The 13,822-nt window shown below is 42.3% G+C and overlaps 1 protein-coding gene across 1 annotated transcript in view; it reads right to left on the reverse strand.

Moving 5' to 3' along the window:
• Positions 1 to 468: 468 nt before the first annotated feature.
• Positions 469 to 13,822, reverse strand: part of HEMK1 (HemK methyltransferase 1, mitochondrial release factors N(5)-glutamine) — a 42,983-nt gene continuing 29,629 nt past the window's right edge. Inside the window, 8 exon segments of the mRNA XM_072650507.1 lie at positions 469 to 1,174; positions 1,177 to 1,196; positions 1,722 to 1,835; positions 3,123 to 3,218; positions 3,546 to 3,654; positions 5,155 to 5,204; positions 12,472 to 12,536; positions 13,520 to 13,678. Of these exon segments, the coding sequence (XP_072506608.1) occupies positions 1,152 to 1,174; positions 1,177 to 1,196; positions 1,722 to 1,835; positions 3,123 to 3,218; positions 3,546 to 3,654; positions 5,155 to 5,204; positions 12,472 to 12,536; positions 13,520 to 13,678 (636 nt within the window). The 3' untranslated portion in view covers positions 469 to 1,151.

The following is a 13,822-nucleotide window of genomic DNA, read 5'->3' on the forward strand; positions in this document are numbered from 1 at the left end:
GTGAGCTTTGCCCAAAGCCCCTTTAGGGAGCAGAGAAGGCAGGATCTTCAGGAATATTCTCTTCTCTGACAAATTATACACTAAAGCAAGAATCTTCCGAGAAGCCAAGGGCTTTGGTGGCTGATGGCACTCAGATTCAGATTCACTTCTACTTTCTAACTTCACTAAAATCTCCAATAGTAATAAATGGATGATGGGCAAAAAAATCCGGTGAGGCTAAGTGAACGCTTTTGTAAAAATCAACCACTAGCTTTGGGGGAAAAGGAGAAGGAAGGCAGTGTGCCACTTGGCCTGGCCCACCTTTTGGTTAAATAAATACAAGATTCAATTGAGAACAGAAACTTTGGGGAGGCTTGACCTATTAGTCATCAGCCCCAACCACAAAGCAAGGGCTTAGTAAGTGCTTGTTGACTGACTAATCCTCCCACACCATCCACTCAACAGACACACTCATACAAGGAATAGAACTGACTTTTCAAGACAGTTTCCATTTATTTAACATTAATTAAACTCTTGAGTTTACAAAATATGCTATGTATATTGTCTTATTTGATTCTAATAACCCTGTGAAGGGGATGCAAATAATATTATTCCCATTTTAACAGGACAGGAAACTGAGGCTCATATATCTCACAGCTAATGGTGACAAAATTAGTCACAGACTTGAAGCCAGGTCTCCTGGCTCCAAATCCAGTACTCTTTAGAAAGGACCCATGAAGGTCATTTTTGTCTTTCCCTGTTTCTGGCCAAGACAATAGTTTTCCCCAATATTGACTGGTTAGGAGTGGAGTGGGGAAGAATAGGGAGAGTAGGTAGTTGAGTTCTCCTTTGGGTCTCTAAGAAATATTTCTGTGCAGAAGAATAAACACCCCCACTACTACCAAAGAATGGGTCCAGGACAGGGGCAAAGACACTCCAGCATCTATCCTAAATCCGAACATCTTGGTAGCAAGAGGCTGGATGGAAAAAGATCATCACAGACCTCCCCCAGCCCCACTCCTCCACCATTGAGAGTCCCACGCTCCTGAAGTGTGGGCCCCCAGTCCTGGAAGGACAATCTTGCCTCTTGCTGCATTATCAGTGCCCTAAAAAGATGAATGTGCTAGAAGCTTCCAGGAGCTGCAGGCTCAGTAAGTTCTAGGTAGGTACACCTACTTCCAGCACCTCTTGACTTACAAATATGTAGAAACCGGGGCCTAAAAGAGATGGAAGAAATAAGGTAGGTACTAGGAGTCATCAGGAAAAGCATGAAAGCCCTGAAAGTTTTCTGCCTGAACCTATGGACACTGCGGCCCCCAGGAGAGGTGGACTGCCCAGATGGACAAAGGGGAAGCAAACAGATTGAGAGAAAAAGAGCTCAAATCAGTCCTAAGTTACCAAGAAAATCTAAGGTAACAGGGACCAAACAGGTGGGGAGTTGTTCCTCAGAAGGTTCAGTCAGCTTTGAATAGAGGAAATGTCATCTTTGGTCACAGAATGACCTCTGACCCTGGCTCCAGCCAGTCTCAGTGATGGCCATTGATGGACTCACAGATGCCTGCCTTTAGCCTCAAGACTCACTGTCTGAGAGTGGAAGAACTCAGAGCAGCCCACTCCCATAACTGGAGACACAACTTACAGGGACAGTCAAGGTGATATTTACTGAGGGTATTCATAGGGCCTGGATAGGAAAGACCAGAAGAGATGAAGAGAGAGGAAGCCATGGGGATGAGAAGCCTTACTTGCCACAGAAGTCAACATGTGTGGCCAAGATTGAGAGATTCAAGTCAGGCCGACTTTGTAACCAATTCCCAACCAGCTCTGGATGTCGAGGGTCAACTTCTAGAAAGATGCTTCTGTGGAGAGGGAAAGAAACGACAAGAGATCTGGTTAGAAGGCAGAGGAACCGAGTCCTGAGTCAAAAGGATCCGAAGTAAAGGTCTGGATCTTCCCCTTACTTCCTATGTGACTCTGGGACCGTGCCTCTGTAAAATGGGGAGAGCACCTGCATTCCTTCCCATAACAGGGACATTCTTTGTAAATCTGAAAGTACTAAGGAAATGTTAGAAGCACCAATCGACTTTTTACCTGCTGGGGACACTCCAGCCTTGCCCCCTGCCAATCCTGGTGAGAGTCTAGGTGTTTTTAGAACAAACTCAGCACATTTGTGAAAGAAAGCTTTCTCTCAAGGAGGGAGCTCACAGTGCCAAGGAAACTGACTTGGCCCATATTCAAAAATGACAAAATGTGAAGGACATAGGAACCTCAGTTTTCTCTCCTGTGAAATGGGGATAATGATATTTGCATCCCCTTCCTCAATGGGTTGTTAAAATCAAGTGAGATAATATATGTAGTATGTTTTGTAAACTCTAGAGTTTAATTCATATTAAATAAATGTGAGCTGTCATCACTAAATCTCTTGAAAAGTCTCATGATCAGTTGTGAAAGGAGATGTTACTTGATCAATACAAAGATCCAAGAGAATTCCAAAGGACTCATCATGAAAAATCCTATCCAACTCCAGAGAAAGCACTGATGCATTTTGAGGACAGATTGAAGCATACTTTTTTCACTTTATTTTTCTTGCTTTTCTCTTTGCAACATGACTAACATGGAAATGTTTGCATGATTTGGCACGTGTAATTGAAATCTCATCACTCGCCTTCTCAATGAGTAATAGGAGGGATGGGAGGGAGAGAATTTGGAACTCAAAGATTTAAAAATCTGAATGTTAAAAACAAATTAATAAAGTTTTTTGAAAGTCGTATAGGCTACTTCCTCCAACTCCCTCATTTTACAGATTGAAAAACTGAGGCCCAAGGAAATTCTTACGACTCTTTCAGCTTTAAAAGTCTATGCTCTCTACAGGAAGTATGTTAACCAAGATCATACAGGGAAGTCAGTGGCAAAGCTTAGGTCTCCTGACTACCAGTTCAGGCTTTTTCCATTCTATGTTTTGTGACCTTAGGTGGCAGAGAGCATCTGTAGGCATTGGAGAAAAGCTGTCATCACAGGTGGTGCTGATCAGCCTTAGGCTTGGGGAGATCACCCACGAAGTAAGGGATGGGGGAGCAGTGGGGGCTTTACCCCAGAAAACTCCCTCCCAGCTCCTCTTCCTACCCTGCTCCTTCCTCTCCTCATACCCTGAGTCTTTCAGCAGCATGGGTGCCTGGGACAGGATCTCTCTTATCACTCTCATGCCGTCCTCTCCTCCATCCAAACTGTCGGTATCTTCATAGCTGTAGCAAGAACAAGGAGAAAGAGGCTTCCTATGGCCTGGACTTTAAGGGCAAGGGCCAGACCACTCCCCAATTCACTTTCAGTCAGGCTTAACAACTATAATGTGCTAAAGCATACGTTAAAATAATCATGTAGCCCAGGGCTAAAGAATTGAGGCAGTAGACTCACAAGAATCCCCAAGTAAGCCAAACAACATGCCTCGCCAAAGATCCCTCAGTTCCATCAGACGCCACCACTCCCCATTCCAGAAAATTAGCATGCTTCTCCTTTCCTCCCTGTCTCCTGTTATACAGGCCCCTCCTCTAAGGATGGGAAGACACATGTACCTGAGGATCTCTGGAGCCAGCTGCTCCATGTCACGATGGAAGATGTATGGGGGGTTGCTGACCATGAAGTCCACTGGTCCCCATGGAAGCAGCTGTTCCCTGTTCATTCCTATATCAAGAAGGAGGACTCCTCTGTCCCAGGCTGGACAACACCCAGCCTCTGACCCCCAGGGTGAGAACTCACAGACAGACAGGCAAGGGAGAAAAGAAACAGTGCTGGACTTGGAATCAGAAGAGGGGCATTCAAACCCCAGTTCAGCTGCTCACTTCCTATGTCTTTCTAAATGGAAATGGTTTAGACTAAATGGCTTCCTTCTCTAAATCCACAATCCTATAAGAGCTGACATTGATACAGTGCTTTTGGGTTTACAAAGAACTTTCCATGTATAATCTCGCTCGATCCTTACAACAAAACTATTATATGCAATTATCTCCATTTTCCAGGGAAGGAAACTGAGGCTAAGAGAGAGTGGCTTGACCAGAGTCACACCGCTAGTAAGCACCTTAGGCAGATTTCAAATATAGGTCTTCCTGACTCCAAGTGCAGGGCTCTTTCTATCATGGAACATCTCATCCTGTGAATTTTGGAGGAGACAGCTCCACCCCGGATCTACTCTCTCCTACCTCCATTGCCCGCCTCTTGATAAGACTTATTTTTTTAGGTTCAAGACCCAGGAGGACAGGCCCCATCTTACCGGATGCCTACATGGTGTAGTACAGAGTAGAGAATTACCAAATCATAGAATTGAGGGCTAGAAGGGATCTTGAACATCATTTAATCCAGTCCTGAGGAGGCTGAGGCCTAGAGAGGCCAAGTGACATGCCCAAGGTCACATAGGTAGTTGGCTGCTGAACCAAGACCTGAAATCCATGCCCACAAACACTGTTTTCCCAGATTGCCCATCTCCCAGGAACTATACAAGCCTTTTCTTGAATGTCCTAAAGAGCTAGAGTCAACTCTCGAGTTTTCATGCCAGTGAGGGGAAGGACAGCATTGTGTATAATCCAAAAATTATGTATAAGAGAGGGATTTTAGCACTTGCATTTAAATAAGTTTGCATCTAACATTTATAGCAATGAAATCATACTATAAAGGTCTAGGTGAGGAGAAGTCCCACAGTTACCTCCTTTACCCCTTCTGACTTCAAGTCAGCTCTTCTCTGCTTCCTTGCTTTACACTGGGCATGAGGATTTGGTCTAGGGTAAACAAAAGTTTTAACAAACGTATATTAAGCTCCTACTGTATGTGAAGCACTATGCTAGGTGCTGGGAGATACAAGGACACAAATAGAATGACACCTGCCCTCAAGGAGCTTACCATCTCCTGGAAGGCCATATGTATACAGAGAAGGATAACACCAGGTAATCTGAGCCTGCAGAGAGTGCTGATAACTGGGGAGCAGTGAAGGACCAGGGAAGGCCTCACCTAAGCTGAGCTTTGAGAATGTGTGGCCATAAGTGAGATAAGACGAGTTATCAGTGTAAGAGTCCCAGTACTTCAGGAAACTGGGGAGAGGTCCCAGTGGGGAGAACCAGTAGGTGACTGTATCTGCCAGATTGCTGAGGATAAAGTGAGGAAAGGAAGAGGAAAAGGTCCAGAGGAACGTACCAGAGGTGATATCATGGCAGACAATCTGGATCCTATTTTCCAAGTTGAGCCTGTTGGGGAAAAGAGAAAAATGATAGGGAGAGATGTGTCCCCCAATGCCTGTGCTCATGGACTGACAGGACAGAGGACAGAGACAACTCCAACACACATATATGTATTTATATAGGTGGGTACGTAGCATGTCCATATAGAGGTAAAAATGCTAGCTAGCATTTGCAAAATATTTTAAAGTTTGCACAGTAGTTTACATGTTATCTCATTTGACCTTCACAATGACCCTGCAAAGGCAGGTATTATTTCCCTAATTTTACAGATGAGGAAACTGAGGCTGAGAGATTAAGTGATTTTTGTCTAGTAAGTGTCTGAAGAAGGATTTGGCACTAGGTCGACCTGATTCAATGTTTGATATTCTATCCAATATGCCACCTGGACATATACAGTGCTATGCCCCAAGGCCGAAAGCTTTCCACAGCTTGTATGTCACATGACAGCTTGATTGACACCTGGATGGCAGTGTCATCCCAAGGCCAGCTTAATCCACCTACAAAGTCTCAGAATGTACCAGATAGGGACAAGAAGAATGTAACCCACCCCCTGCCATGCTCAGATCCACCAAGGCACAAAAAGGAACTCAAGATTGAGCTTAAATCCTAGAACACAGAGGAGAATCATAAAATGGTAGAACTGAGAGGGATCTTAAAGACCATTGAGTTCAACTTAATTTTACAGAAGAGGAGATTGAGACCCAAGGTCACCCAGTGCCCCAGAAGCAGGGACAAGACCAGGATCCAGGTGTTTTGACTTCTAGGCCAGGGGTCTCCCCATACCAAGCTGTCTTCCATGCACAGCTATCCTGTACTATCTAGTCAAAAGACCATGTGCCCTCTGAATGGAAGGGGAAAAACCCTGGGCATGCGTAGACAGAGTTAGGGCTTTGTCCAGTGGGGCGGAGCCAGGGACTTGTCAGCACCCAGAACCACTGGCCCAAACAGTCAGAAATCAATCAAAGTCCAGAGAGGCAAGAGAAGGGAGGCTTCATGTCTGGGCAGAGTTAAGGCTTCCATATCAGCAAACAAAGATGGGAGGGGCTTAGATTGAGTCAGGATATGGTGAGAAGTAGCAGTTCAACAGAGAGATTCGCACCACAGAATCTCAGGTAATTTTGTCCATCTTCGGCCTGGGCAGGAACTTCCCTCTATAATATGCCTGCCAAGTGAATACTGAGACTTTGCTTGACGTCTTCCAGGCATGTGGGGACTCACTCACTTACCAGCTGCTTCCACTTCATAATAGCTGATTGATGGGAAATTTTTTCCTTCTAACTGTTGAAACTTTGGCCACCTACAATTTTAATTCCAGGATCACAATGTTTCATCATGATTGAAAACCATGTAGTACCACTGGGAAGATAAAGGTCTTTTAAGAAGATGGGTTTCAGTGGCAGGCAGAAGCTTGGGAATACTAAAGATTTGCACAATTTTTCAAATGCAATTCAGACTGCTTTCTTCTCTAATTTGCTTCTGGGTATGGATTATTGCCTATTTACAGTGCTTTTCCAAATATATGTATTGGTAGACTAACCCAATGGTCTGCCCATTCAGCTGCATGTCATAATCTTGGCAAGGTTAATTCTTCATCCATTTGGTTTCTTCTGTGTGGATGGTTGGGCTAATTTCTACTTGGAAGTTGTAGATTTCATTAAGGAAACCCTGAATTGCTCTGGGGGTAATGCAACTGGTTCTGTAAATAGCAAACAGGAATCAACAGAACATCTCCATCAATACGAAATCCTCCTTCATTTTGGACTTTGTGCAGAACACTCCCCAAAATATTGGCCAAAAACTTTGATAAGTGTATTATAAATTTTAGCAGAACACTGAACAAATTATATCTGGAATACTATTTGTCAACCAAACAGGTTGTTTGGTAAGTGAATATTTAAATAAGTTTTATTGACATCTTTTATCATTTTACATTGCCATGATTTCCCACTAGTATCTTTCCTCTTTCCTCTCTCAGAGAACCATCCCATATAACAAAATAATATGGGATAAAGAGGCAAAAAAGAAAAAAAATAGAAAAAAATCAGCATACCCTATCAACACATCAAAAAAAGTCTAAAGATATGTACCACACTCGTGGACTTCACTCCTTGTCAGAGGGTAAGGGTGAGGATATCTTCTCCCCTCTCATCTTTGGAGATATGCTAGTTCTTTGCAAATTTGCAACATCCATTTTTGCTTGTTTTTTGGTTGTTCTTTTCATGTACACTGTTGAAGTCATTGTGCATATTGTTTTCTTGGCTTTGCTTACTTCATATTGCATCAGTTCACGTAAGTCTTTCAGTGCTTTTCTGTGGTCATATTTGTCATTTCTTACAGTCTAATATTCCAATATATTCATGTTCCTCAATTTGTTTAGCCATTTCCCAGTGAATGAGTATCTTCTTTGTTTTCAATTCTTTGCTGTCACAAAAAGTACTGCTATATATATTTGGGTGCAGATGAATCTTCTTTATCAGTGGCTTCCTTGGGGTATAAAGCTTTGTAGAAGCAAGCACCCTGACACATCCAGGATGGCCTGCTGTCACAGGTTCTTTGATTTGCTATTCTAAAAGGAAAGCAACTTGAGGGATCAACAATCACTTTGATCAAGCACATGTATCATTCACTTAGTTCAGGGAAAAGAGTCAGCACCCTGAACTTCAGAGAAAATACAGAGAAATCAAAATCAACAGACAGAGCTTCCAACTGTCTGACAGATCAACAGACAGATAACTGTCTGACTGTGCAGACATCGTTACCAGAGAGAGAAGCACCAACATTTGGGTTTTCAAAGGGCAGGGTGTGCTCCTTAGCTGCTGTCCAGAGTCTCATCTGGCCAAAGAAACACTTCCAATGTTATTCATTGTACCCCAAAGTACAACCTTGCCTCAAAGTATTCATACATTTTTCAGAGGGCATCATAACCCTTGAGAACAAAAGGTGTGGACCTTCCTACAAATCTCCCCTAATGAAACCCCTTAATGGGCAGGCCCATTAATGGATGGGGAAGATCTTTAATCTCATTAGCATTACAAGCTTGTAGTAGAATTTTCTTCCTTGGGGAATGCCACCTCCTTCCTCTCCACTGGTTAAAGGTTATGGATATTTTAGTCATTTTATTTGCAAAATTTCAAATTGCTTTCCAGAATAGCTGCCCTGCTTCGCAGCTCCCTCAACAATTCTCTGGGATGCCTATCCATCCACAACCACTCCAACACTGACTATTCTCATCTTTTGTCATCTTTGCTCATTTTCAGAATGTAAGATAAAAATTCAGGATTGTTTTGATTTGTATTTCTCTTATTAGTGTTTCTGAACATTCTTTCCTGTGGTTATTAATAGTTTGCAATTCTGTTGAGAACTGTTTATTCATAACCTTTGATGAATTATTTATCATGGAATGGCTTTTAGACTCTATCTATCTGTCTGTCTATCTATCAATTACTTACTTATACATCTCGAATACCAAACTCTTATCAGAGAAATTTGATACAAAGATTTTTTTTCCTTACTCAACCACTTTCCTTCTTATTCTAGTTGCATTAATTTTATTTGTGCAAAAGCTTTTCAATTTCCTGTAGTCAAAGCTACCTATTTTGTCCTTTGTTATAGTCTCTATACCTTGTTTGATTAAGAAAATATCTCTTATCCATAGTTGTGAAAGGTATACCTACTCTTCCAGTTGTTTTTTTTAATAGCATGTTCTTTAATATTAAAGTTGCATATCCATTTGGAATGTATTGTGGAATATGGTATAAAGTGTTGGTCTAAGACTAATTTTTGCCAGACTGCTTTTCAGGTTTCCCATCAGTTTTTATCAAAGAGGGGACTTCTTTCCTAAGCAACTTATGTTTTCTGGTTTATTGAATAGTGAGTTATTGAGTTCCATTGTTTGTGACTCTCCTTTGTCTGGTCTGTTATCCTGATAGGGCTCTCTATTTGGCAGTTAGTTTTGAATGACTGCTGCTTTTAGTGTGCTCTCCCCACTTTATCCTGACCTCTTTTCATTATTTTCCTTGATACTCTAGATTTTTTATTTTTCCAAATGGATTTTATTATTTTATTGAGTTTTGTAAAGTATGCTTTTCATGATTTGATCAGTATAGTATTAAAACTACAAAATAATGATGGTATTATTGTGACGTTTATTATATTGGCATGGCCTAGCCATGAGCATTCAACATGCCTCCAGCTAATTAAACTGTTCTTTACTTCTTTAAGGAGCACGTTGCAAGAGAATCTGTACAAGTCTGTTACGTGATTTGACAGTTTGATCTCCAAATATTTTTAGGCATCTTAAAGTCATTTGGAATTCTCTTTCTACTGCTGCCTCTTGGCTTTTGTTATTATTATATAAATATGCTGTTAATTTTTGAGGGTCTATTTTGTAGCCTGAGATTCGGCTGAAGCTGTTAGCATTAATTCAATTAGTAGCTTTGCTGATCCTCTAGGATTTTCTAACTAAACCACAATGTTGTCAACAAATAGGAATAGCTTTATCTCTTTTTCATCTATCTTTATGCTTTTTAAAATTTCTTTCTCTTGTCTTATTAGTATTGCTAGTATTTCCAGCAATGTGTCAAATAAAAATGGGGAGAGTGGCTATTCCCAAAGGAAGTAAATATTAAACTCCTACTATACACTAAGCACTGTCCTAAGATCTGACAAAAGCAAAAAGGGATTTATGGTTTATGTCTATCATGGAACTGGCCATGCAAGTGGAAAACTGGTTGCCTTTTGCTCAGTCAAATGATTTATGTGACCTACAGACAGCAGGCACCGTGGCTCTGACATCATCTACAGCTCTCAGCACTAGGACTCTGAAGATGGTGATGGGCAGTGCAGTCCCTCCTTGACCTTTCTCCTATTTTTATCAAGAACACCTTCAATGTAAATCTCCTAAAGACATTTCAAAGATGAGAAAGAAGGAGCATGGTTTTATAATTGATTTTTTCCCCTCCCAGTTGCTCCTTTGATCATCTTTTGTGATTCTTTTCTATTCTTTTGGCTTCTTCTCCACTTTGATATATCTTTAGAATTATTCCCAGAAAGCCTTCAAAAACACTGGTACCTCCTACAGAAACTTTTTTTATGCATACATTTGCTCAGATTCAGTATTCCAAACAAGTTCCACCACACTTTTCTTCTTGGTACCACTGGGTCCCAAGGCGGTAATTTCCAAATGCAGTGGCTTCACTGTTGTCACTGAGGAGAACGGGTGGCTACAGAAATAGCAGCAGATTACATTTACAGCAGAGATTCCTAACTTTGGTTTGTCATGGACTTTTTTGGCAGTCTAGTGATATCATGGACATCTTCTCAGAATAATGCTATTAAGCATAATAAAATAAATCCATAGCATTACAAAGAAAATCAATTATTTGGAAGTATCAGTTATTTGTAAGTTATCAAAATTCATATATTTTTTAAAGTTCATAGATCCCAGGGTAAGAATCTTTGATGTACAGGATTATAGTATTTAGGTCTAGAAGTTCATCTTGTCCACCTCCCTTTTACAGATAAGGAAATAGAGACATAGAGGAGAAATAATTTGACTGAGATAACACAGCTAATGAGTAGGTAAATCTAGATCTCCTGACTTCAGACCTGGTGCCCTTTCTGCTACACCAACCTGTTCTACTTCATGTCTGTTGGTTGAGCTCTTTTCAGTTACATCCACAATGCTCTTGTGATGATCAAGCTTTGTTGGGTCACACGCCAAGTTCCTTGCAAGCTTATTTTCCTCCTCTCCCTTTAACCTGCTTTGTGACATGATAATGCTTATAATCTTGTGGCAACTTCCTTCCTGTTTTGCAAAGTCTATACTGTAAGCCAGTGTTGCCCCTGACTGCCAGTTTTTCTGCCTGGTGAGCACAGCAAAAATTTGCCAATCTAGAAGTTTCTGGGTTCTTCTGACCATCTTAGTACGGTTAACTATTTTAAATTGATCACAATTCTCTAAGAAGCAAATACTTCGCTTATACCATAGCACTCAAGATTATTATCCAGAGCCCTATACAAACATAGAAAACATCTCTACTTTTGTCTATTTCCCGTACATCTGAGTTGATGACTTATTCACACTTGTAGATGTCTGTCCTTCCTAAGATAGGGGGCCCCCAACTAGACACAAGTCAGAGTGAAAGACTGAAGTTATTTACCAAACTTAGTAGGCAATTTTCACTATACTGACAACACCACTATACAAAGGCATCTGTGATTTCATTAGGATGGGGAACTTCTAATCAGACAAAGCTAGCTGGCATGGATTATAAGCCTTCAGTTTAGATACATCTTAAGTGGTTTCCTGAGGCTCAGGGAAATTAATTTGACCAGGTCATGCACTAAGTAGTGGAGGCAAGATTTCTGATTCCAAGCCCAGCACTTTGTAGCTTCTGCTACAATAATAATAAGAGCTCACAGACCTTATGAACTCTCAGTACTGACCACAACAGCCTATCTGGCAACTCCTTAGGCAAAGCATCACGGTACAGCAAAAAGGACGCTATAGTCTGAGGGCTTTGGTGGTGGAAATTCTGTTTTTGCCCCTATCTGTGTGACCCTTGGTAAATCACTTACACTCTTTGGGCCTCAGTTTCCTTACCTGTAAAATGAGAGGACTGAACTAGACAACCTGCAAGGTCTCATCCAGCTCCAAGTCTATGATCCTCTGAAGGTTGTACCATTGATTGTTCAATGCTTGTCACTTCTATCAATAGGCCTGGGAAGGATCTAGCCCTGCGACTCAGGCTTGCCTAAAGTTCTAGCTCGTCCTTGGAACCAATCTCAGGGACCCTTCTCTTGAGCCCAGGGTTAGTTTTTTTTTTTTTAAACTAATTGCTAAACTGTGCTAATCTCCAAGCCCTACACTGAGACTTGATGTTTCTGGCCCCTGAGCTTACTTGGCTCTCTAGGTTCAAAGGTTATGCATACCCAATACCTAGTTCTCTGCCTTTCTTTTCCTCCCACTATTGGTACCCTATCTTGATTCCCAGTTCCACCATCTACACCCTCTATCCCTTATTCCCCTTGTATATCTTTTAGGATTTATTCATAAGGGAGAAAGAGTTGTCACTACTGAGGAGAGGGTGATGAAAAGTGTAGCAAAGGTTCATATATGGGTCCTGCCAGGGATGCAGAGAGGAAATGCTCATGGGACCTCTCAGGGACTCCTGCCCCATTTTGATGGGGCCCAGATCTCTTCACCGAGCTACAGGAGCCTACAAGAGCCCTCTGCTCTTGGTCACCAACTCATGCATCCTTCCCCCAGCACCTCTGAGCATTCTCTCTGGTGAGCTGTATGGCCGCTTCCCCTTTGTCCACTGCAACCGCACGGCTCTGGCAACAGAAGGACAGAAATTAGGAGATGAAACTTGTCCTGCTCAGTCCTAGAAGGCAGAGCTAGGAGTGATGAGGGGGAAAGTACAGAGAGGCAGATTCTGGCTCATCCTATGGAGAAATGACCTGGTAATTATGTTGCTTATAAAAGCTGCCAGCCCCAAAGCAAAATGGACTGCTCTGAAAGGGATAAGTTCCCCAGCTTCAGATGACCGCCATCAGGGATGGTCAAAAAGGAATGCAGCCTTGGGCAGGGTGGACTAGGTGATCTCCACAGTCTAGTGCAACTCTCAGAGTCTATTAGTTTTTCAAGAACTATCTAGAGAAGGCTAGAACCAGCAAAGATGGCTTCAGAGGACTGATACTGAAGGTCTCCTCAGGTGGTGGACCACAGGTGCAGAATGAGGCACACACCTTTCGACCTGACTGACGTCTTCATTTGTTTTGTATTGGTTTGACTGTATTTGTTGCAAGGAAGGGATTTACTGAGGCTGGGGGTGGGGTGGGGTGGAAAACGACTCATTGGGAAGTTAGTGACAGAAATAAAGGGAAGAGCATCTATTTATATATGTAATCACAAACACACATAATATGTGTGTATATATGTGTATATACACAGGTACACCGTTATTATACAGGCATGTGGATATACAATATGCAAACACATATACATAAATACACACACACACATTCTGGAAACACAAGGGAGAGGCTTGGCCAGTTTTCCTGGGAGAAGAAGCTGATGTTTCCCCATTTCACAGATGAAACCATGAGGTCTTGGGGCCTCTGAAGGCAGGGTTAGAATGAAGAAGGACAGTGAGTTCTAAAGCTGAGGGAGTGAACAGATGAGAGATGGTGCCAGCTCATTAGAGAAAACCTCAGTGTGCCCTGGCATTGTCTGCTCCATGGGCTAAAGCCAGACAAGGTGAGCCCAACAGGCCAGATGACTCTTTGGGTCAGGAGGCGGGGCTGGGAGGGCTCACCTGGGTCAGTCTGCTCAGGAGACTGAGGGCGATCGCCCCTGAGCCGCAGCACATGTCTAGGATGAGTGGGCAGGGGCGGGGCTGATGACCAAGGGTGTCCTTTCCTCTGGATCCTTGGCACCTCTGAGATTCCTCATGAAGTACTAAGTTGACCAGTTCCTACAAGGAGAACAGGAAAGGTAAATTAGTTCCTGAAAGAAAGACAGCAGTCAAGGGGGATGGGATGCTGGATAACAGCCCCTCTAGAAGAGGTCTGAATAGAGCAGTATATAATGGATGTGAAGACCATGTGTCTCAATGCAA

This window comes from Notamacropus eugenii, chromosome 1 (assembly GCF_028372415.1).
Source record: "Notamacropus eugenii isolate mMacEug1 chromosome 1, mMacEug1.pri_v2, whole genome shotgun sequence".
In the NCBI taxonomy this organism is placed as follows: domain Eukaryota; kingdom Metazoa; phylum Chordata; class Mammalia; order Diprotodontia; family Macropodidae; genus Notamacropus; species Notamacropus eugenii.